At 39.5% G+C, this 25,931-nt stretch overlaps 1 protein-coding gene across 2 annotated transcripts in view; it reads right to left on the bottom strand.

Moving 5' to 3' along the window:
• SLC24A4 (solute carrier family 24 member 4) overlaps positions 1–25,931 on the bottom strand; it is a 98,140-nt gene that overhangs the window by 35,447 nt on the left and 36,762 nt on the right. For both annotated transcript variants that reach the window (XM_065839445.2, XM_065839446.2), the window contains exons 3-6: positions 6,846–6,922; positions 5,584–5,658; positions 3,530–3,614; positions 242–345 (exon numbers count right to left, since the gene is read on the bottom strand). In XM_065839445.2, coding sequence (XP_065695517.1) covers positions 242–345; positions 3,530–3,614; positions 5,584–5,658; positions 6,846–6,922 — 341 coding nt within the window. The remainder of the gene's footprint in view (positions 1–241; positions 346–3,529; positions 3,615–5,583; positions 5,659–6,845; positions 6,923–25,931) is intronic.

The following is a 25,931-nucleotide window of genomic DNA, read 5'->3' as shown; positions in this document are numbered from 1 at the left end:
GAAGAATGAATTTTCTCTGTAAGCTACAGGTTCAGAGTCCTGAAACAACAGCTGAACCTTTTGAAAATATTTGCTCTTTGTAAAGCATTTGTAAATTCTGTCCAACATTTGACATTTTTCACAATGCCAGCTCATTTTTGGTTTTGACTAATACTTTTTTTTTTTTTTTTAAAATATTTGCTCATGGAAACTCCTAAATTGTAAGCAATTGAGTTCTATAAAGATTGAATATCATACTAACCTGTCCTGCAAACAATCCACAGACACCAACAATGCAAAGGATGTTGAAAACTGCTGAACCGACAATGGTCCCTACTCCTACATCTCCGTGAGTGATAAATACACCTGCAGAGGGAGTAAAACATGTGCTATTATCTCTGACATTTCATTTTAGATCACGGGCAATTAATTACTTAAGGTATGTCCTGAGAACAAGAGATTGTTTGAAAGTTTAACCAAAGCTTGTTTCATAATACATGCTCACTTCTCTGTAGAACATTTTGTGCTTTTAGACTAGCTAGCAGCTCCCCATTTTTGGCCCTACATCTCTACAGAAATATTTTTATTAAAAGCAAATGATTTCTTAGTTAGTTAGTTCAACACTAAGTCCTGTATTTCACAGTTTGGTTGTTAGTGGTGCAGCAATCCATTCAAATGAGTGTGAAACATCTCCCGTCACATCAGGAGCATGGAATTTATTTCAAACAGTATAATTAAGCACAGAAACCTTTCTCATAGGTATTTAATATTTAGTGTGTTCTTCCTTGGAATGTCTCATTACAGTAAGAGATTCCTCCCTCAAAAAACTGGTAGCCACTTTGGGTGCAGTAATGTGCATCTTCTGGCTCCAACAGATAACCAGGATTCAAACTTAAACTGTTCCAGTACTGACTTTCAGATTTCCCTTAGTACTGAATCCACCTATGTCTCAGATATCTGTAACATAATTGTATCAGAATGATAAAAATTAATGGCTGGAGTAGACCTTCATGGATTATCTAATGTAGTCTTCAGCAGAGAGACAGAACCAAAGATAATGTGAATGCACCACAGAGCTGTATCTACTTTGAATCTTTCACTAAGGGGAACCTTAAAGACCTACTCTCACTGCTTTTTAATAAGTTGGATGTGAGGTTATAGTGCTTTGCTTTAGACTGTATTTACCTAAAGTTTGTAAAAATGTCAGTTGAGATAGTAACAGAAAGCCCACTAAGGCTTTACTAGAGACAGATTTATCAAATTTAAGCCACCATGTTGCTAGAAGGCTATGACCTGGTCATCACCGAAACTTGGTGGGACAAATCCCACGACTGTAGTGCAGCTATTGATGGCTACAGGGTGAGGAGACAAGCTAGGAAAGAGGGGCAGAGGGGTTGCCCTCTACATCAAGAGATTGATAGATTATGACAAGCTGTCTCTGAAGAACAGCCATGAGCAGGTTGAAAGCTTATGAGTAATAATTAGAGACTGAGGCAAAAAAGGAAACCTTGTGGCTGGTGTCTACTATGGGCTGACAAATCAAGGAGAGCCCACTGACAGAGCCTTCTTACTTCAGCTACAGAAGGAATCACACTAGCAGGTTCTTGTTTTGCTGGGGAACTTCAACCATCCTGACATCTGCTGGAAATGCAGCATGGTGAGCTGCAGGCAATTCGAGAGATTCCTGGAATGCACTGAGGATAACTTCATCAGCCAGGTAATAGACAGCCCAAAAATGTTGGAATGAGATACATGACCTGTTGGTCACCAACTCAAGTGAGCTAATTGGTGGCTTCACGACGGCAGGCAGCCTGGGCTGCAGTGACCCTCCACTCACAGAGTTCATATCCTGAGGATGTAGGTCAGGAAAAGAGTAAAGTCAGGATGTTGAATTTTAGGAAAGTCAGCTTCCACCTGTTTAAAGAGTTAGTCAACAGGACTCCCTAGGAAACTGCCCTCAGGGACAAGGAAGCAGAACAGAGCTGGCAGATCTTTAAGGATATTTTCCATAGAGTGCAAGAGATCATGATACTCAGCTGTAAGAAATCAGGAAAGGAAGGCAAGAGACCAGCGTGGATCACTTGAGACCTAGTGGTCAGACTGAAGGGCAAGAAAGAAATGCACAGGTAGTGAAAGCAGGGACAGGTATTCTGGGAACACTATAGGGACACGATCTGGTTGTGCAGAGATTGGGTCAGGAAGGCCAAAGTGCGGCTGGAGCTGAACTTGGCAAGGGACGCAAATAATAACAAGAGGTCTTCTACAGGTATGTCAACCAGAAAAGGAAGGTCAAAAAAAGCATCACCCCCATGCCCATAAGCATGACTGGCAAGATGGTAACAATGATTGAGAAGACTGAGGTATTGAACAGCTTATTTTGCCTCAGTCTCCACTGGAAACCTCTCTTCCAACACCACTTGAGTGGATGGAGCAAAGTCCCTCCCACTGTAAGAGAAGATCAGGCTTGTGACAACCTGAGGAACTTCAACATAAATTTAGGGGACCTGACAAGATGCATTCCAGAGTCCTGAGGGAATTGGCTAATGTATTTACCAAGCCACTCTCCACAATACCACAGAATCACAGAATGGAAGGGTTGGAAGGGCCCTTGAAAGATCATCTAATCCAATTCCCCTGCCGGAGCAGGAACACCTAGATGAGGTTACACAGGAATGTGTCCAGGTGGGCTTATAAGAAAGATGGGGACAGACTTTTTAGCAGGGCCTCTTGCAACAAGACAAGGGATAATGGTTTTAAACTAAAAGAGGGAAGATTCAAGCTAGACACGAGGAAGAATTTTTTCATAACGAGGGTGGTGAAACACTGTAACACGGTGCCCAGATTGGTGGTAGGTACCCCATCCCTGGAAACATTCAAGGCCAGGCTGGACAGGGCTCTGAGCAACCTGATGTAGTTGAAGATGTCCCTCATTGTAGGGGTATTTGACTAGATGACCTTTGGACATCGCTTCCAACCCAAACTTTTCTACGATTATAGTAAATTTGCTGCTTTCCCCATTCTCTACCAGTTTATTCCTGTGTCCTTCCTTCTCTTAACAGGTACTCATTTTGTCATTTAGACCTCCTCTCTTGGCCAATAATATTTAATATTTCAGAGATTACTTCAAATAATTCTGGAATGTACACTCTCTCCTTCTGTCTTTTAACAGATCTGACTTATCTACACATTAATTTGCTCTTTTCCCATGTTCCCTGCTTCCTTGCTAAAATTAATTCCTTTTATTTGTGAAGAACGAAGCCAAAGAGGCATCTAATATCTCAAGTTCTCTCTCAGGGGACTGCAATAAATCTCTTCCTCTGCTTCCTATGTTCAGAATCAGTCATTCCTCTCTGTGTTTTGAGAGGAAATTCACAGTTTCATGAGATATTTTGAGTAGTTAATTATACCACGAACCACAGACTAGCTGACAGCTGCAATTGCCGATTATAAATTGACAGAAAATAGGTAGAACTTTTGGATACCCCTGCTTGATCTGCTGCTGTTTTTTTTTAACAGTGATCTCATAAAAGCTAGTGTGCGGGCTCCATACCTATAATAGATGCAAACAGTTCTGGGGTGGAGCTCCCTGCTGCCATGAATGTGGCTCCAGCAACATCCTCACTCAAATGTAGTTTCTGGAAGAAAAGCAATAGTAATTTCAGCACTGCTGAAACTGCACAGTTCTACAGTTGCAAAGTTAGAAGCTCCTAGTTTTCTGGCCACGGTGCTGTTAAAGGAGGAGTAGTCACTATGATACAAAATTAGACACTGCCTTTTGAGAAGGCAAATATACTTTGAGTAAGTAAAATGTTTATAAACTAATTCAGTGAAGTGTCAGGTAAAATAACCTACTTCTATATAACTGAATAGCCAATGGTGGCTTACATGTAGCTGATAAGAGAAAAACACCTCTGCAGATTCAAAAAAACTATAAACATCTCAAATGCTTTTCATTAATCTACTTTTGGTACTCTAAACACAATCATTCAAGAATTAAGGACAATTCTTGGGACTTCTAAAATTTGAAAATAAAAATCCATAAGAGAAAAACAGAACCTCTGTGAATAAATCTTAGAAACAGCAGGCCTGATTCTGGCTTCACTTTTCAGCTGTATTAATCAAAAGTGAATCTGCTGACACAGACAAAATTAGTCCAATGAGACACAGAGAGGCCCCTGTAGTGCAGACAGATCTACTCTTATGACACTGTCTTTTAAGCTCTAACAGGATATAGATAACTTAGAGTTCTCAGACCACCAGAAACATGTGTAGCTCCACAAGTGGGCTGCATCAATTTAATACTCTGTGAAGATCTTTCCCTTGAACTATAAGGAAGGTTTTATGGAGGAGGTTTTTCCTTTTTGAGAGTCTCTAGACTCATCTTTAGTACCTTATTTTTCTTTCAAGGCTAGAAAAGTGATTAGTGACAAAAGGACCAGTACAGAAATCCTGTCTTTTCCAGGCACCATGCAACACTTCGAGCTGATGAAAATGGCATCCCGCAGAACTTGACAAACATAAACACGAGCCCTTACTGTACCATTCAGTCTGTTACCAGTCATACTGTTGCAGGAACTCAAACTTAAGTGTGTTATCTGAACTCTTCTTAGCTGTTCTAATGTTCCACAGAACGTGAGACAAGAGGATCAGTGACACCTTAATTGGTACAACCCAACTGCTACAACTTAAATATGATATATACGGTGCATGCTGAAGACAACATCTGAAAAGGGAAAGAAAATAGCCTTACTGACTATTTTACTATTACTGGATGCCTCCCTTATTCTGTGTAACGCTAATAGGAATTTAGCACATATATCCACAGGAAAATAGATTTTTTTTAACCAGCTACAGGAGTTTTTCACATTTTTATTAAAAAGCAAAGGAGATTTTCATTTTGCCTTCAAGAAGGATTTAAAATCTGGTTTTGTATTCATTTTGTAGTAGTTCACCAAAGCCTTACCTAACAATATTTACACAGCAGGTATAAATTCTACCTTGTCCTGACCAACTCAATTAGAATCCTACATGTAACTTTGCAAGATCTTCTCAGCAATTACGTAAAGGAATTATACTTCTTTACTATTTTTTGTGTAAAAAAATATGTATTCTCATTCCATATCTAACCAAGGCACATGCTTTTCTCATGCATTCTCATTTTTCTCCACTTTACACCAGGACCACAGATGCTTGTTTTCTCCTTGCTGATACAGTGGTAGATATGTAATCAAATTTGCACAGCAAACACATTAATTCGTCTATGTATGATTTATTTTTACAAGTGACTTCTAAAACCAGGAATACAACAATAAACCCAACTCATTCATTTGTCATATCCATCCTAGCTACATGCTTCAGGTATTTAAGAGTGGGGTTTGCCATCTGATCTCATGAAATCTTTCATTTTTTCACCTTGATTGTGGCCAGGGGGACCAATGTGCCCAGACCACAGGGCATTATCTGATGGAAAGCTCATATCATTTGAAAAGGATCAAGCCAAAAAGCTGACAGGAATGAACTCTAAACAATTCTGGCACAAAAAGTTCGATTCTATAACATTCTCTAAATAAATTTCCAAAAGAGGAATAAAGCTCTTTAACATACCTCACAAATTTTCTCTAAGGATGGAACAAAGAAGTCATCACATACTATAGCCAAAGCATAGAACATATAAAGAGCCTGTAAAGAAAATAAATTCAGGAAATACTTCAGATTTTTCCTGTACATGAAAAGAGTAAAGAAAGCGATGCTATATTTATTCAGAATAGCAATATACACCTTCGTTTTTTATTCCATTTCAAATGAAAATCCCTCTGTTGATCAACTTAGGGCACGAAACAAGATTATTGAATGTAAGATTAATTTTAGAACAAGAAGGTTTGACAGACCCTAGAATATGAAAGGTACCACAGTTTGACACAATAGGGTGCCACAACAGACTTCATATAACAGAAAGTAATGGGTAAGATTTACGAAGGTACACAGCCATCATCTATAATCATCAATTAACGGACCAAGTAATTAAATAGAAAGTAACACCATGTTGATTAACAAGAGATAATCACACCTGGAATTAAGCTGACCTTGAACATGGTTCACTGCACTAAACCTATCAGGAATGCACCTGGTTCCCTGCAAACGTGATTCTCTCAGTGGCTTATATGGCTTTACGTGATGTGCACATGCAGTGGGTCTAATCCTGCTGGTCTATATCAAAAACAACTCCCTTTAATTTACTTTCCCTGAGCTGGGAGTGGAGAACCGGAGCCCGCAGGCCCTATTTGTTTGGGGTTTTTTCTACAATAAAATATAAAACTGCACATAACATTTTCTATATTTCTTCAGGTTCGTGGGTTCGTTTGTTTTTTAAAATAACCACTGCTTCTTTTGCATAGTGGCACAATAGGAAAGAAAAAGAATCAATAATCTTCCACATGATGCTTGACGTTATCTACAAAGGAATCCCAAACCCTGTTTATATAAGATGAAGTACAGACAGATACAAGTCTGTGATCTATACGGCCAGGATTTTATCTCCAAAAGGATGAATGAGCAGATACTGCAAATTCAGACTTGCACTATTTTCTTAAATGAATCTTAGAATCATGTAGATCAGAAAAGACCCTTAAGATCATAGAGTGGAATCATTAACCTAACACTATGAAGTCCACCACTAAACGATGTTCCTAAGATGTTACTTTTGAGGATTTATACTCATATAGACATATTAGAAACACTGAAATCAAAGTATTAGAGTCATGTTAAAATATATATAGCTCTATTTAGTTAGGCCACTAAGACTACTAACATCTTACAAGATAAATAAAACGAAAACAAAAAGAGAAGCATAGTAGAGGAAAACTTACACCGATTATATGAAGCAGAATTCCTCCTCGCTGTCGTTCTTTATTTGTAAATAAATCTTTAGGAAATTCATTAATGGCTGAAAGAGAAATTTACAATTAAAAAAATTACACTATCTGTAAACAGAAGATGGAAAAATAAGAATTCCTCTTTAGAAATATATGACCAAACATTAATCTATGTTCCAATTTATTACATTGTAGCTTGCAACCTCAGAATCTCTCTTCTGCTCTGTAGAAAAAACAGAAAACTGATATTTATGTGTTACTAATTATCGCCATTCAAGTGACATAAACCAACCTCCACTGTACTAAGAATTTCACATTCTTAATACCTTATTTTTACTATCATCTCCTCTGTGTCTCCTCTAAATATACTTCCAAAGTGATGGGCATGGGCACAAAAATTCATCCTCAAATAATACTCCGGGCTTTATGTGTGCCTTGCCTGAAAAATTAAGCAATGGTTGTAACCCTCCATCAGGTTCTTAACTGCCAGCTTTTATAGGGCTCTAGAGTCTTGCAAATTGTTTCACAAAGCTTAAAGAGATTTCCAGCACTTTGTCTAGAAAGTCTACTACCTAAATCTGGCCAAGGAAGGAAGGAAACAGAAACGGTAGGTGGACGATAGGAATGTGCAAAGACAGGAGTTTTGGAATTATTTCTGGGTGACAGTTGTGTGGATCTATGTTCCACACAAAAGCAACACAGTGAAAAAAAGATTCCAGATGGTGGAGACAATGACAGTAACTAAATCAAATGCCTGAAGAAATATATGAAATAAAACCCATCCAGATTTAAAAGACAGGGAGGGATACAGATCTACAGTGCCTCAGACAGGAGTCTGGGAAGTTTAAGGGTGAACATTATTTCAGCCACTGGAATCCAAATGCACTGAATTACTATTCAGAAACAGATGTTCCTTTTCGCAAGGAGTTGTGGACGTATGTTGACAAGATAAGCTCCAGAAGGTCCCTATGAAATTACCATAATATACTGAAACTCGTGAAGGAATCAGAGGGAATATATGATCATATTCCCAACATGCAAGTCTGCCAGTTTAATGCATAAGAACACAATATATTTATGCTGTTCCGCAAACAATAACCATGAACATAGAAATCAAGAATTTGAGGTATGGTTGATGTTTTTAGCTAGTAAACTTCAAACACTCTAAACCAGCCTTGTTTTCATGAAATGTTGCACTGTGACTCTTTGAAGATTACACTTTTTTAGAGTTTCTTAAATTGGAGTTCCCAAACACACTTGAAAATCTTAGCTACAGTGCGAGCATAATCTAGTTTGAAAGCTCTGAATGACTTCTCATCTCAATCTTTTATATAAATATAAAAATGCCTCTTCTCATCTGTGCTACACGCACCTACATAAGTTGCATATGTCTAACTTGACAAAGACTTGAACAGTGTCTCCATGTAAAGTTGAAGATCCCACAGCTCTGTTTTTTCCTTAGTATCTACTACCACAGATGTTTTATTTCTGAGTTAATACACTGGCAACAAGCAGTGTTTAAAACCTTACATAAATTACCTTCCTTCCAAAAAACAAAGTTACCATGTTATGAAATCTCTCAATATACTCCAACTTAATATTTGAAAGCCACTATAGTTTTGATTAAAACTACTAACGGACTATAAAATATTTAGCATAAAATGGAAGTTCAACAACGACTGACTGCAACTCCTTTGTTGATTTTCATTAGGCTTTTCAATAAGAACGGTTCTTACCACTGTATTCTGACTGAAATTGCTAACAGTACTTGATATGTTGAATAGAGCTTTCCCAAGACATAGGTGCATTTTTATTTTAAACTTCAGACAACAAAAGCTATAGAAATCTATACAAAACTTTGCTTAGCTACTGCTGAATGCAATTTCCTACTCCTGGGTAAATGTTCCATTCTTCGTACTCCTTCTGTAATCACCAGTAAAAATGAAAGTAATAGTAGATATAAATATACAAACATATCAGCACAACAGCTCAATAATACCCTATCACTCAATGAATTATGCAACACTATTCAAGGGTGTGCAGAGTAGCTCTGTGCCTGAAGACCATCAGCACATCAGTGTTCGGTAGGACTAGCTTCAAGAAAGTAGCTCTAGGTTGCTACAGAACTCCACAGTCTTCAAGGGCTGTGACTTGCACTGTAAAGAGATTTGTGACCTTACGAAACAGTCTGAAGAAATAGCAGTGCTATACAAATGCAAACCGCATTGTAAATAAAAGACATGTACCTATTGAGCCAAACACATTCAATTACTTCTAAAATTAAAATATGTGAATAAAACACCTTCCTTTCTGTTTGGTTTTCATCACTGTTATCCTTAAACAAGGAAAAGGACAGTGGATATATACATAAATTGGAAGAAAATTGGTTGCATTCTAGTTTTGAGACACATGTATTTACAGTTGACATTCTTACTCTTTTACTGGAAGACACTGCAGGACAATTCACAAACTATTGGTCAAGATGCAGCAATCTGCAATGCTTTTATCTACAGAGAAATCTTTTAAGATGCCAACAGAACCTTACATGCATGCAACAGCCAAGCAGGTTCCCTGTAGTAATATATAGCTATATATAGTAATACAGTAATATGTAATATAGTAAAATACAGTAATATTGTTCCCCCCAAGTAGCACTCAGGAAGGAATACCCTGCTGGAGTAATACTGGAATATCATCAAATTTAAGATTGTCTTGTCAGCTACACTAGCTGCCAAAAGCCAACTTTCTCAGAGGAGTTATTCCCTACCACATGAAGCATGGCAAAAAATTAATCAGCATCCAAAGCATGTGGTTTTAAATAAATTCTTCCTATTCACAATTAATATAAATTAAAATGATTAATAACTAAAAAGCATTAAGGAGACTTCTCCTTCGGGGGAAAAGACTCAGAGCTACTGCTGCTGGCATCTTACACAACATGGTTGTTCACTGGCTAAAATACCATGCCCACATGGTTGTATTCAGGACACACATATTATTTTTCTTACCGCATCCCCCACTTCTCTTCCATTCAAGCTGTGGCTGTGAGGATACACATATATGGGCTACAGGTTTTCACATAATCTGACGTGAAGGTTTGAAGCTCCCATCACAGGTGCTTGTGCCACCAGCACCATACCCTTCACTGCCACCATATAGCAGAGGGAATATGTCCCTGTCCCTTAACTTGGCAAAACAGATCATCTGGGAAGCTATTACCTACCTGGTAAACTCATTCAGTTTACTGTAAAATATTTCACAGTATAACATTAAAAATGGTTAAGTCAGTATAAACAGAAGTTTCAAGAACTATGAATAAAAATCACTATCTTTCTAATCTTTCTAATATTACTTTACTTATTCGAAGATAATGCTAAATATGAAATCAGAAGACCAAAAAACGTCAAAGGTAAGAGCCAGAAGACATAAATGAGCCCAGGCACTTGATCACCAAGCAAAAGCAAACCAACTTCGCTGCAAACTATCTTTCTTCATACATTGTCTGGTGATGTAGTATTCATAATAAATAACTACTTGTAATAAATATCTGCTTGCTTCACAGAGGTAATTTTAAATTAATTAAGACAGCTTTTCTCAAAGATAATGCTCCTCTCTACACAGAAATCATGGTGTGCAATTTTTCTCACACAGAGACACAACAAAATCTTCTTTAAAAGTCAAGGAAATGAAGCAAGGCTCTGGAGCTTGGTGAGCCTCCTTAATGAAATGGCCACATGCCAGTGAGTTCCAAGGTAAAGTTGGGAGTTTTTCAGTATAAGTTTCTTCTGTCTTTATGGCTTTATAATCCAGATAATCGTAGGTTTTGTATAATTGTCATGTGTAAATTCTGTATACCTTATCTACATGCACTGTGGTTTTAACATTTTAAACAAAGATTTGTTTTTCTTACTTACTGCTATATTAACCTGGTTGCTCAGAGAAAGCAGTTTGGATTCCCTTGGTTCCCATCTTAGGCCTGGGAATCAACAGCACTTAACTGAGGGGAGCACCGGCATTCCCCCCTCTGGATGATCTGACAGAGGGGATGTGACATTATCACGGAGCTGGAGAGAGCACGGTCTGCCTTCACGGTACGATCTCATGCGTGTGCACAGTTGGACACTGTTCTGCTTCACACAGAGATGTTTGCTCATGTATGGGAGACAGAGCTATCTGGCAGCCAGAGTGGGAGCTACATCTCAGTTTGTACTGAAAAGAGACAGAACAGATGGGAGAAGGAGATGAAATGAAGAAAATGAAGAGCAGTACATCTAATGGGGTTAACCTTTGCCAAAAAAAAAAAAAAAAAAAAAAAGAAAAAGGAGGAGAACACACACCAATCATCTTAAAATCAACTAGAAATACAGGAATATTTATGCTGCTGGTACTGTTGCAAATCCATGGCTCCTGCAGCTCATCTTATCAAGCACAGATTTATTGAGGGGGAAGGGAGGGCACCAAGAAAGCCAAGTCTATATTGGAACTGTCGTAATTCTGTAGCTCATTCCCTTTCCTTAATCATGAAATGAGTGGGGAAATAAAAGCAGCTTATTTAGCCATGACCCAGAGGGGACACCACCACCTTTTTCTTTGAGTGATGGAAACAAAAAAAAACCAAATTCCTTGATTATGCCATGAGAAAAAGGATGATTCACCTTATAAAAAGCTCTGGCTGAGCTGTCTGTGCCTAAAGAGCTACACAAGGTATGCAAACGGCATGTCTGAGAACACAATATAATAGCTGCACAGCTTAAGCTGTCTGCATGGCCCTGGAGTGAAGATCTACATGCAGCAGCTGGGGTAACCCCAGCATGTCAGTGACACCTGCCTGGACTGAGGCCGTTACCAGATTACTGCTGGGGTACCATCAGAGCATTGTTCCCATATGCCCTATCTATACTGTGATAGGCAGGCTGCCAATGCAGTTAAGTTTCGAAATCTCCTAAGCCTGACAGGACCTCTCAACAATCACGTGGATCTCTGGTTTTATAACCTGCCTCGACATGTGATTTCTTCACCTTATCAGCAGTTGATTTACTCACAGAGGCAACAAACACGCCAACTCTTAATACCTGCTAAGCATTCAAGCCTGTTACAACTCTAAAATTTCTCGTAGTGAGAAGGGAGCTGTAGCTCTTTGAAAGGACACACACAGTCAGCTCCACTCCACCTCTGCAGGAAGGGGTTTTAGGCAAATGATGGACACAGAAGCCCAGTTCTCCTTTTAATGCCTGCGTCTTGTTCCTCTGCCCGTGTTCCTCTGTCCCTTCAGGATGTGTTACATCTACAGATTGCCATACCTACCTCTTTGCCCTGGCATTCAGGGACTGCTGATCACTAGACTCACCCATGGCAGAGGTATAAAAGACAGACAGAATTACATACTTCCACTTTTACCCCCTCTATAATTGTATTCACAAGCAAGCTTGAATATTTACACAGAATCACAGAATGTTAGGGATTGGAAGGGACCTCGAAAGATCATCCAGTCCAATCCCCCTGCCAGAGTAGGAACACCTCGATGAGATTACACAGGAATGTGTCCAGGCAGGTTTTGAATGTCATTTCAAAAATTGTGTCATTTGTTTAAGCACTGCAAGCAGCTTTAGGCACCTCTGCACTTCGTTCACTTCTGCTTATCTGCAATTCCTTTTTCACAATGGAGAGCCTCATGTTCCCAAGGTCTGGTTTTGCATTCATGCACATGTACTTGTGCCTCAGTGACAGCAAAATCCTCACTGTGTGCAGAAATGCGTTCTTTCTACCTGTCAAGTAAAAGCATGCATCGCTACCTGGTGTCAGCAGTAAAATGTGAACAGTTTGCGCATCAAGAGTCAAACTTGCAAGAGCCTTCGCAGTACTGCAACTTGCCCTAGTGTATAGTTCTGCACTAATATAACCAGTTAGAATATTTGAGTGAAAGCCAAAAAGGATCAATTCTTCCAACCATGTCTCCCCAAATGCAGGGGTCCTTTATCAGCTGAGTTGCAATGAATGGGATAAGGATATGTTAGAATCACCCTTGCTTTCAAAACATTTGTGGCTTTGGTTCATACTGTTCTTCAAAATCAGGGCACTGGAAAGACTTTTTACAGAAAGAAGGTTGGCTACTTTGAAAACATCCTGATAGCAATGGGAGAAATTCTCTCCCATATAATACACTCACCTGATCCTCTTGTGTAACCTGTGCACTGTCAGCATTGTAGCAGCAACCACGTACTTTCGAAAAGGAAAACAAGGTTGCTTTTGCTCATAAAAAAGTATTGACATGTTTTAATCATGTATTCCAGCACTATCACTGGAAACAATGTCAACCTAAAGATCATATTATCACAGTGAAAGTAGTTTACTCATATATAAAATTTGTCATATGAAAATCCTCCTTTTAAATACTACTTCCCGAATTAGATGTAATAAATATTAGTCATTAGAAAATGGTAAATGTGCCATAGTACCATAGAGCTACATATATATATATATATTTTTACAAAATTACAGAAAGCGTAAACTAATTTTCAGGAAAAAAACCCTATAAATCTCAAATTTTAAAATAACCCTTTCTAACACCACAGGCTAACATGCCCTTAACTCTGAATTGACAGTGGAGAAATATGGTATACTCAGCAAGTGCCTTTACACAAGAAAGCTGGTAACTTAAAAAAATCTTACAAGCACCAAAGAAGGAAAAAAACAAACAAAAAAAAAAGAACAATTCACTGATAATCCTGGATGCCATCCGGAAAAAATAAGAATTATCAAGCTTTAAGCTCCCATTCCCATTAGACAGCTGTTTCCGGTTTTCTGTAGCAGGATAACATGTAGATTTTTCCCCAAATACTTAATTCAGCTTCTGCTGGATACTAATCTAGGCAGTAGTGTTAAAGCAAATCAGGAATGGGCATTTCAAACAAACACATGTTTACTCGCAAAATTCTGCAAGGAGGTTATTTGGAGATAATTCTTTAGTAAACTGTTTTCCTGGGTTATACTACACAGACAGCAAGAAAGCATCCAAGTGAAGCACAATGAAATACCACCCAACTTCTCTGAGGGACATTTTACATCGGTGTAATGCTGCATGATGCCAAAGTTCAAGTTTTCTATTTGCAGGCAAAGTGTCACATGGCAGGACGCACAGTAAGCATCCTCCTCCATTGCCCTCACTTCAGAAACAAGAGAATTGTGAGGAAATTTTATCCCTGTGGTATATTAATTCAGTTTGCATTACTGAACCAAAAGAGAACTGCCAAATGTGATTATCTGTGCAATGGGAAGTGGCAGCTGACAAAGCAAATAACTGTATCAACTCTAAACTATTAAATCCATCTAATATGTGTATCATAAAGGATGCTGTATTAATGAAATAGCCTTCAAAACTCTCATTCCTTGAGTATGGAATTATGGAAATATACAAGACTGGATTAGCTACAATAAAAGTAACATTAATACCGTATTAAAACCTGGACTTACACTTTCTTTCCTCTTTCATTAAAAAGAAAAAAAAAAGTATTTGCACTTATTAAGGCAATGTCAAACAGTCAAATAAAAACACATTAACAATTATCTGCCAACAAAAAGAAAATTGAAAAGGCATGATAAAATCTCATCTCCTGATCTAGGGAGTCAGTGATGACATATGATGCACGAGTCTGCATATCGGAGTGCAGCATTTCACGTGTACTGGGCTTTGTGTTAATGGTTTTAATGTCCTCAACATTAACTCTAAAAGGACCCTAAAGTTTGGGAGCACAGTTATTTTTTTTTTTTCTCCCTGGCCATCAGCTGATATGCTCCCTAGAAACTGCAAAGTAGCGGGTTCCATAGAAGACAGGCAGAACACCTGTACCATGATCCAGGATCTCAGTACAGCTATGAAATGGTGCAGTCCACTCAAATTAACTAAGAGTGGGGACAGGAACATTTCTAAATTAGTGCTGAACAGAGGTGACATTACCAATACCCAGTTTAATTACAGTCTAAAAACATCTTACATTAAAAGATTTGATCTAGTGTAGTGCAGTGTCCTAAGCCTACCTCCATTTGACAGCTCTCCAGTGTCTACGTGAAATAAGCTGTTGGTCTCCGTGACCAGACTCAGAACTTCTGAACTCTGATAACATCTTCCATTATTATGGTACTGGTTTTCCACAAAGCACAGGTATATTCTTCAAAAGCACATCCAAGGACACCAATTCTTAATTTACACCTCACATTCCCAAACCAGGATACTAAAACATTTTTCACTTTCCCTGCTCTTTTCCTTACTGTCTCGTACTGCCGCAGCTGTGCCTACACCACTCTGAGACAAGGCTGCCAAAGCAGTTCAAACACTAGCAGGGTCCAGCACTGGTGCAGCTTATTCAGACGTGTCATTTCCCAGCTTAGGGTGAATAATATGGTTCATTCTTCATGCAGGACTGAACAATCATCGTGGAATAACATGAACACATTTAAATTGATTGTTCTGTGAATTAACCACAGACATCAATCACAAGCAAAAAAAAAATTGTGTCTTCTACACAGAATTTACCTCTGGTTTCTTACTTCAAGCTTCACACATTTGACCTTCCCCCTCCCCATCACTTTTCCCTCATTTTTGCTTCCTGAAAATTGATGGTTTCTGTGGTCAACAGCCTCTTGCTTCACTTGAGGGGGAGGTCCCCTCTGGGTATTCAGGGGTTCAGACTCAACTTGGCTGTGTCCATTTCAAATACAACAGAAAGCGATGTTCCTGGCAAAATCAATATCTGATAGGAAAAAAACTATTGGGAAAGGAATAATGACTGGATTAACTATCAATACTGTGACTCACATAAGAAAGCACAGTTAAAAGGTCAGGCAATTTTTCATCCCAACAGAAAAAAAAGAACCATTCCTCCTGTTTTTCACAGGCTGGAGAATCAAACATCTCTTGAGTTCTATGACTTTTTGGTACTATCACCTCAAGCTCAAGAAAGTCTTGGGTTTTTGTTTGTTTTGATCGTTTGTTGTTTTTTTTGTTTGGGTTTTTGTTTGGTTTGTTGCTGTTGATTTGGATTTTTGTTTTGTTTGGATTTTTGTCTGGTTTTTGGCTTGGTCTTGTTTTTTATTTGTTTGTAGGGTTTTTTGTGTGTGTGTTGGGTTTTTTTTCTCCCAATCAGACTTTAAAACCTCTTCCAGAACTAAAGGATGGAAAGCATTTGTGCTAGTTGTTCAGCCTATCCATTCTTAAAGTCAGTCTGTTCACCTCTACACAACAAGGCCAGAAATCTGCTGCCAAGGAGGGGTTGCACTGTCTGCCAATGTCAGTGACATTGGCAAGGGGATTTCACTACAAATCTATTCGTAAGCTGTACAGCCAGGGAAAAAAACAGTCTGGTTTCAATACCAGAGGGCTTTGAAAATCAACCAGGCAAGCTGTCACACTTCTGAAAAGATCATGAAAAGTGTAACTTCATTTTAAGACACTGTAGACTAATAACCCTCTTTGAAAGAACACACTCCATTTGGCACAAAAGAATGATGTGTTTCCAAAACATGGGTTATAACTTCCCAATTTTGTTACTGAATCTTACACTGGAGCTGCTTTTCTATATACTGTTGCTGTATTATGCCTAATGAACAGCTTGACAATCAGAGCAGACCACTGTCTCCTGCTTTGTTCCCAAAATGACTCTTTCAGCAGCTGTATGAGGAACAACCACCACAGAAGTTATACTTGACAGATTTCCCTACATTGCAGAATTTCATAGCTCAAAGAATCTCTTTTCTGTGCTGCTTCAATATGCCAGCAAGATGGATCCGTTAAGTGAATGTGGCCCCAGGTTGAAGTCTCCCTCTCTGAACATCTTGAAGAGTTAAACTGACAGATGACACTCATTTCAAAACTGGGACGTATTATTATTTCATAGATGACATGTGACAGTGGGATCAAAACCGTCTTTCAAAGACAAAAAGAAAAGCTGGCTACCAGTGACAGAGCTAATAGAAAGACAATCACATTTATGAATAGATACAGATAGAGGAAATAGCAGTTTTCCTTAGAAAATATCACCAATACTGTTTAACGAACATCTCTGCTTACAAACTGACTGTAAAAGTATTTTTCTATACAAGCAAATTCCTTCTTCCTGGGCTTCATCAGTGAATAAAATAAGGTGTTACTACCTTCTTGTATCTGCTGGAGATAGACCTCAAGTAACACAGAATACGAGGCTATTTCTTCATCCTCAATAGATGTGACAACCACATTCAAACTGTAAAATGACTGGCAAAATTTGACTTGATCAAATTCAGACCACAGGTTAAGTTTGAACTGCTGGTAGCTAGAAAAGCTACCAGGCTACCTGAAAATTGAACAGATGAAATGTAGAAAACACTGAGAAGGAAGAAACAAGCAACCACAAGAGTTGCCAGAGCAGCCATCTTTCAGAATAGAAGTGCACTTTAAATGAAACTCTGCTATTGTGTCTTCAGCACAGTTAATGTATAATAATAGGCTTTTGAATCCCTTCTACTTCAGCAAAAGCTGCAGTACAGCTCATTTAAAAGCAGCTGTATTGGCACACGCCATTCTTTTTCCCCAAATGCATGGAAAAGGAAATGAAATTCAATATTTAAAATATATGTATTTTTACTGGGTTTTGATACCAAATCCACGTAGGGTTTTTAACCATCCAGTAAAACAGTGCTACGCTGTAAGTTGAAACAGCACAAAAACTATAGATGACATCTTCCACAAGGCTAAAATTAAATAAATTGATTTTCCAGAAAAAAACGGGCATGAGTAGCAGTGCAACAGTAGACTTTTAGTCAGGTCTACAGACACTAAGCAGAGAAAGGCATAAAATGAAGTCAGACATGGGTACTGTTTGAACTTTCTTTATTCACAAGTTTTTCTTAATGGATATAGAAAGAAAAGTGCTGGAAGGCAGCAGTAAAAAGACCCACTCAAACGTTTTTTCCACCCCTGCCAACTCAGGATTGTCTCCAACAGTGAGTTTTCTTGTGCTTTCTCCAAAAAGCCGCATCAATCAAGAGCGAACAGGTTAAATACAAAGACACAATAATGAGGCAGAGGAAGGTCCTCAAAGGTGTTCATTAGGGGACCTTTCTGAGGCCAGAATTCCCAAAAGGGTTCAGCACAGGCAAGCCAAGATTTTCACACAACTCAGCTCCCCATGGATGCCATGCCCAGCCCTTATAAAAATCAGGCTGCTGATGCCACATGGTTAGATCAGCTGATCAATTCTCTGAATTTTACTTTTATTTTGGAAGGAAGCTGAATTTTGAAAAATTGTTTTGAGTTGCACATATTAAGCTCTCAAAAAAAAAAAAAATTAAAAAACCTGGATCTATAATGAAGTCAGGCTTCGGACCCAAGTATTTAGGATAATTTTGTTCTATGTACCGCTTTGTGCTTTGAAAAACCTCATTTTTATATGGACAAACAGAAGCACAATAGGTTTTCCCTGTGAGCCATGCCAATGTGGTGTAGCCAATTCTCATTACTTTGTTGTAAACCATATGATATTTGTTTTTTACTGTTCCTGAAGCCATGGTCCTGGAATCATGCAATTATGTGAGAACATCAGCTTTCATTTAAAACAAAAAATCTGCTTCTAGCTTTTGTGTTTGTGGAAGAAAGCCCAAGCCCAAAAATCTAAAACACTTACGAAGCCTAGAAGACAAACAAAAAAGAGAACCAGACTTGTTGTTTATCTTTGAAATAAATATCACAGTTTTGCAGAGCCAGGTTTCCATTTTTTGAGCATTACACAGCATTACTTCTCAGTTTATATGCTTTAGCTCAGTCACAAATATATGCGCATTCCAGCAGGAGGTTTCTGCCTGATACAAAATGATGCCAACTTGTTTCTTACACCATGGGCTAAAGCCTACTTCACCTTTGCCAGACAAATAATCCTATTTAAGGCACCCAAGATGTAACTCTCCAGGTCCCAAGTTATGATTCATTTACTACATAAATAATTTTCCATATGGCAGATCTGCACAATTCTCTGTTGTTTTTCCCTAGACAATATTCTTAAGGCATTTTCTCCTTACTCTAGAAATTCAATAAGGAGCTGTAAATACTACTGGAGTACTCCAAGAATGATATCTTTTCAGTACTAGCCTCTACTATATACTTCAGCAGCCTCATACCAAAATATGAAACCTGATAAGTAAAAACCAGTTTCTTAAAGGATTTTGAGACTTACACATATTTAGCATTGTCTTGAGTGGCACTTAAGATTTGAGGGAGTGAAAGTGATTTTTTTTCCTAAATGTGTAGTCATTATTCCAGAATAAAAGCAATCTTAATCCACAATAAAGGCATACAGCAGGATGGTCCACTGCTGGAAGGTAAAAATATAAACACTACAATAATTCCACAATCCAAATTTACAATCTTTCTCACACTGTCTTCATGCATATGAAATCCTATTTCATGATTATTAAGTATCTGTAAATGAATGTTGCAATGAATCTCATACTAATCAACATAAAGGAGAGACAATCTTCACTTTGAGCATACACAAAACTGAGTACAAGGCCAGAGGTCACAGAAGTGAAAGTAGCAAAAGGAAAGAAAAGAGGGAAAACATGTATGTTGATTTAGCGATGTCACAGTCCAGTCATGAAAGATTATTTTATAGGTTTTTTTTAGGTCTTTCTCCATGACTGCAAAAATACTCCACTTGTAAGTTTGGAGTGTTGCTTTCCAAAAACAAGCATCACACTGTCACAACCCTGCGTGCACGTGCTCTGTCTGACACCAAGTCAGAGAGCAGCACTTCTCATTGCCAGCCATCAGAAGTGCAAACAACCTAAAGAGTGCTAGCAGATTTCATTTTAATTTATTTCCAGACTTCATTGGTTGACCAGCAAACTGATGAAAGTGGAGATTTCTCTCCAGCTTGTTCTGCACTGGTTTACTACACAGCATGAATACAGACTGTGGGGTAACCCTTAGCAGAAAGGCCCAAACCAGCACATCAGAAATGCATTTGTATCCAATGGACACTTGCACTGGACTCAATAGGAAGCAAACTACATTGTCTGGCCATGAGAGGAAGAAAGAGGCATTTATCTATTATTATAATATCGATCCCATTTCAATTATACTTCTTGGGTTTTTTAGTCACAGAATGACAGAATGTCAAGGATTGGAAGTGACTTCTAAAGATCATCCAGTTCAATCCCCCTGCTGGAGCAGGAACCCTTAGATGAGGCTACACAGGAATGTGTCCAGGAGGGTTTTGAATGTCTCCAGAGAAGGAGACTCCACAACCCCCCTGGGCAGCCTGTTCCAGTGTTCTGTTACCCTCACTGAGAAGTAGTTTCTTCTCAAATTTAAGTGGAACCTCCTGTGTTCCAATTTGAACCCAGTACCCCTTGTCCTACCGTTGGTTGTCACTGAGAAGAGCCTGGCCCCATCCTCGTGACACTCACCCTTCATATATTTATAAACATTAATGAGGTCACCCCTCAGTCTCCTCTTCTCCAAGCTAAAGAGCACCAGCTCCCTCAGCCTTTCCTCATAATGGAGATGCTCCACTTTCTTCATCACCTTTGTTGCCCTGCACTGGACTCTCTCCAGCAGTTCCCTGTCCTTCTTGAACTGAGGGGCCCAGAACTGGACACAATATCCAGATGTGGTCTCACCAGGGCAGAGTAGAGGGGAAGGAGAACCTCTCTGGACCTACTAACCACCCCCCTTGTAATACACCCCAGGATGCCATTGGCCTTCCTGGCCACAAGGGCCCAGTGCTGGCTCATGGTCACCCTGCTGTCCACCAGGACCCACAGGTCCCTTTCCCCTACGCTGCTCTCTAATAGGTCATTCCCCAACTTCTACTGGAACCTGGAGTTGTTCCTGTCCAGATGCAAGACTCTACACTTTCCCGTGTTATATTTCATTAACTTTTTCCCTGCCGAACTCTCCAGCCTGTCCAGATCTCTCTGGATGGCAGCACAGCCTTCTGGCGTGTCAGCCACTCCTCCCAGCCTGGTGTCATCAGCAAACTTGCTGATAGTACCCTCTATTCTCTCATTCAAGTAATTGATGAATATATTGAATAATACTGGCCCCAGTACTGACCCCTGAGGCACTCCACTAGATACTGGCCTCCAACTGGACTCTGCCCCATTGACCATGACTCTTCGACTTCTTTACTTCAGCCAGTTCACAGTCCACCTCACTACCTGATCGTCCAGACCACACTCCCTCAGTTTAGCTGTAAGTATGCTGTGGGAGACTCTGTCCTCATCAACCGCGGCAAACTCCTCCATTGTCCTGCCTTCCTCTGGGGCATCAGCAGTACGGGACTCCTCAGGACAGCTTCCGGCAGAGTAGACAGACACAAAGAAGGCATTCAGCAACTCTGCCTTCTCTGTATCTTCTGTCACCAGGGCACCCACCCCGTTCATCAGTGGGCCTACATTGCCTCTGGTGTTAGTTTTATCTGCCACGTATCTGAAAAAGCTCTTTTTGTTGTCTTTGACCCCTCTCACCAGGTTTAAATCTAAAGAGGCCTTAGTTTTCCTAGTTACCTCCCTACACCCTCTGACAACAGCTTTATATTCTTCCCAAGTGGCCAGCCCCTCCTTCCATGATCTATAAACTCTCCTCTTCCACTTGGGCTTACCCAGAAGTTCGCTGTTTAACCACTCAGGTCTCCTTGACTTCCTACATGTCGGGATGCTCTGATCTTGAGCCTGGTAGAAGCAGTCCCTGAACACTAACCAACTATCTTGGGCCCCTTTACCTTCAAGCAGTCTTGCCCATGGGATTTCTCCCAGCAATTGTTTGAAAAGGCCAAAGTTTGCCCTGCTGAAGTCCAGGGTTGCAATTCTGCTTGCTATGCTTTTCCTGCTACACAAGATCCTGCACTCCACCATTTCATGGTCACTGCAACGAAGGCAGCCCTCAACCTTTACTAGTTCAACCAGATCCTCCTTGTTAGTGAGGATGAAGTCCAGCAGTGCACCTCTCCTAGTCAGCTCCTCCACCATTTGCATCAGAAAGTTATCATCAAGGCACTGGAGGAACCTCCTGGACTGTGGCTGGCTGGCTGAGTAGTCCTTCCAGCAAACATCAGGGAAGTTAAAATCCTCCACAACAACCAGAGCCTGTGACTGTAAGGTTGCTCTCAGCTGTCTGCAGAAGGCTTCATCAACTTCCTCACCCTGATCTGGTAGCTTGCAATAGACACCAACAACAGTATCACCCCTGTCAGCCTGCCCCTTAAGTCTCACCCATAGACTCCCAACTCGCTCCTCATCCATGCCTGGACAATACTCAATACACTGTAGTTGCTCTCTCACGTAAAGAGCAACTCCACCACCACGCCTGGTTGGCCTGTATTTCCTGGGAAGGACGTAGCCATCCATGACCACATTCCAGTCATGTGTGCTGTCCCACCATGTCTCTGTAACTGCCACCAGGTCATAATCTCCTGCCCAAACACAGTTTCTAACTTCTCCTGCTTATTCCCCATGCTGCACGCATTGGTGTACAGGCACTTCAGAGAGCTGAGCACAAGGATTTCACCCTAGGGGTATGGGAGGCCTCCCAGTCTTCATCAATTCTAGAGTGCTGCCCCACTGATGCAAGCCCAGCCACAACCCCATTCCCCTTCGAGTCTAGTTTAAAGTCAGGGACCTATTTAAGTACTCTTAAATATATATCATAGTACTCCTATGATGATCTTATCTAAAAACAAAGTCACCATGCAAAGATACATTTGCCTGTGGAGTTTACTGAAGACAGTTCAATCTATAACTAAACAGCAAAACCGCATTTTACTAAACTACAGTACTATTTGCACTAAGGAATAATTGTAAGGAAGTATCACTGACAGGCAAAACAAAATCCTACACATTGAGAAACACATGTTGACATTTTAGCCATTCATTATAGCCTATGGTATTGATGACCATTTCTAATGTATTCACACAAGTAACAGTACCAGAAGTCCAGTTCACGCGGCTACTATAAAAACAGCACAGACACAATAAAGATGAGGGAAAACTATGTCAGATCAGCTTCCTTATTCCTGTTTGTAACCTAGGCATTGTGGGCACTATGCTCCGCTAACTGCTTGGTGAACCAGTGACAGCCCTGCATAGACATGATCTGAATTACTTCGGCACTCTTAAAATGTGACACCAAAACAGCTGCCACACCTAAGACAAATTCCTTGTAGAAAGGAATCAGAATATAACTCCTTAAGGAAACAAGGGTAATGTCAGAGTATTAGAGAATTCCAGCCATACACAGTAACATACGCTGGTAATATCCCAACCTAAGCCTTGCCCTTTTACCTGTGGGGTGCTGTGGCAGTTAGGAATGTGATCGCCAGTCTGAAATAAACTCAATTATTTGTGGAAATATTTGGAACACAGGAGATCATCAAAGGATTCAAAGACACAAGTGGTGTTTCACACTGGAAGAGGTCTGCTGTGGTTTTGGGATGAGGTACACCACACTTAAGACTGGCCTGAGAATGGCAAAAGTGTAAGGAAATGACAGATTCTGACACATGCAGTAATAACTGTAGACCTTTACAAATACCAGCAACATATAATAACAACAGAGGGCTGCAGCAAAGGATGCGTGATGAGGTACTGTCCACAGGGCTCCCCTGCCACCACATCAAGTGGGAAGAAATTTGTTTGAAAAGCAAAAGCAGGCACATCTTCCAAGAAAAGGAGGATGGCACAGCTGTGCTGGCAGGCTGGGGGGGGGTGTCAGTGGCAGCTGGAAGAAGCTAAGGAAGGGGTGGTGATTGTCTAAAATTAACATTTAAAGCAGGAACAGTATATCCATGAATAACTGACATGAACAATCACGAGAAAATTTGAATCTTTTCCTACTAATAAGTGCAGCCACATAAAGGCATCAGAATGTTGACTAACCTTCAGTGAACAAAGCCCTGTTCAAAGCAGTGACAGCAAGAGCACCGTAGGAAAACTAAATATAGGATACAGAACGACACTAATGCCTACGGGGAAAAAATACATACACAGACTTTACAAAATCACATTTCCGCACACAGGTGATATGCAATCAAATATCCCATTTTCCCTAAAAACAAACAAACAAACAAACAAAAAAACCAACAACAACAAAAAAACAACCAAGCAAACAAACAAAAATCCCACAAAACAAAACAACCACAAAACCCAAACACCAACCAAAACACAACACCCCACCTGGCTTAGTTCTGGGCTAAAGGATACAGACTGTAGGAGGGAAGTGTTTGGAAGAAAGCCACAAAGCCAGTTTACATGCATTTGGTTTAAATGCCAGCTGCACTTCGAGTAAGCCTGACATCCTAGATATGTGAAAGTGAGGTCACAGGCCAGTATATGTTACAAATAATCAAAGTAACAGCATAATTCTGCAAGCAATTTCCTACAATTCAAATCCAACAAAGTAGATCTGCAAATCAGTTCACACAAAAGTCATGGCATCGCTGTGGTATGTTCTCCTTGTTAGAAGGTGAAGTAGTGGATTATCTTCACAGCATTCTTAAAATTCATCATTACATATACGCTGTTTTTAAAAGGTATGTACTTCATAATACAACTAAGCACAATGTCATAAAACCAAAAGGAAATCATAAACAACACCACTACACAGGATGAAGAGATTACTGGTAAAGAAATTGCTATGAGAGTAAAAGTTTTTAAGGAAAAAAAAAAACATAAAATGAGAAAGAAATCGAAGACTTTTTACAAAGACACAAAGAGCTAAGAAAGAGAGGTCTGAAACAAGTGCAGAGCATACAGAGAGAAGTAGAGATAATCAAATGAGGAGTGGGAAATTACACAAAACATGCACAGTAAGGAGTAACTCCTGAGAGGCCAAATGATGTGCTGGTTTTGACTAAACGTTCAAGGATGTGTTAATGACACACAAGAACATCCAGGAAGAAATGCCTGAAGGTTCAAGGTGTGCAAACAGAAAAAAGTGTGAGAAACAGCCACAGATACACATACTGGGAAACTACCATCAGAGAAATTGTGAGTTAACCCATCACAGCAGAGCTGAAGATGTTATGAAGAAGTGAAGGCAATAAAAGAAACATTAATTATACCAAAAGAAAAATAAAAAAGAGGTCAAGGAAACTACAAGTAAAGTAGGGATTATCTAATAGAGCACAACGCCAAAGAAGACAAGAGCAGGGAAGAAACAGAGGTAGCGACGGCAGCATGAGAGGAAGTGTTACAGACAGATCGAGAACTGTCCCAGTGATCTTGCTACAGAGATGGACACACAAACACATGGCAATTGCCCACATATTTCATTGGGAGTGAACCTGTCGGAACCACAGATGTTAAAAAAATTTTATCTAAAGCAATCAACTGCAATTCTCACCAAAGAACCCACAAAAACAAACATATAAAGAGCAAATCTAACACCTTCAATCAGACAGAACTCGCAGTTCAAGTCACGTAATCTGCAAGCCTTCAATAATTTGCAAGACTGAATTCTAAAACATAGTAAAATAAACTCAGCAATATTTACTTAAGCAATTATTTCCATGGTAGCTTTCCCCTGAAAAATGACTGCACATTTTGGCCCAACTCAACATCATTCTTCAGAGTTTAGAATTTTTTTTTCTCTGCCAAAATCTAAATTACTTTTGGGCTGACATTTGAACACAATTAATAAACGATAACAATTGAGTTACTGTTCTGTTCTCAACTCAGGCAATACCCTGACACATAACCTTGATTAAACTACCTGGATTTAGATCATCTGTTTCCCTTCTCACCATTTTGTCTCTTCTGGTGACTGGAATACAAAGAGGTTTTATAACTTAAGATTTGGTAAATCCATCTACATTAAATGGCAAGCTAAAAAACTACCTTCCTTATTGTCAGACATAAAATGTACCAGTAAGAATACAGAATACCATTTCAAAACTGAGATGCTGGAGACGTGGATCATTTAAACTTTTGTTAGTTGACTTGCTATTACTTCAATCTTTATGTCTGTGAAAGCTTAGTCAACAATATCAAACAGACGTGAGCTAGATGTGTTTTTCTAATTTTGATATATGTGTCTATATATGCTTATGTGTACTA

Source organism: Patagioenas fasciata, chromosome 5, assembly GCF_037038585.1.
Source record: "Patagioenas fasciata isolate bPatFas1 chromosome 5, bPatFas1.hap1, whole genome shotgun sequence".
NCBI classification, from domain to species: domain Eukaryota; kingdom Metazoa; phylum Chordata; class Aves; order Columbiformes; family Columbidae; genus Patagioenas; species Patagioenas fasciata.
Note: the sequence above shows the minus strand (reverse complement) of the source record. Positions and strands in the feature narration are given on the sequence as shown.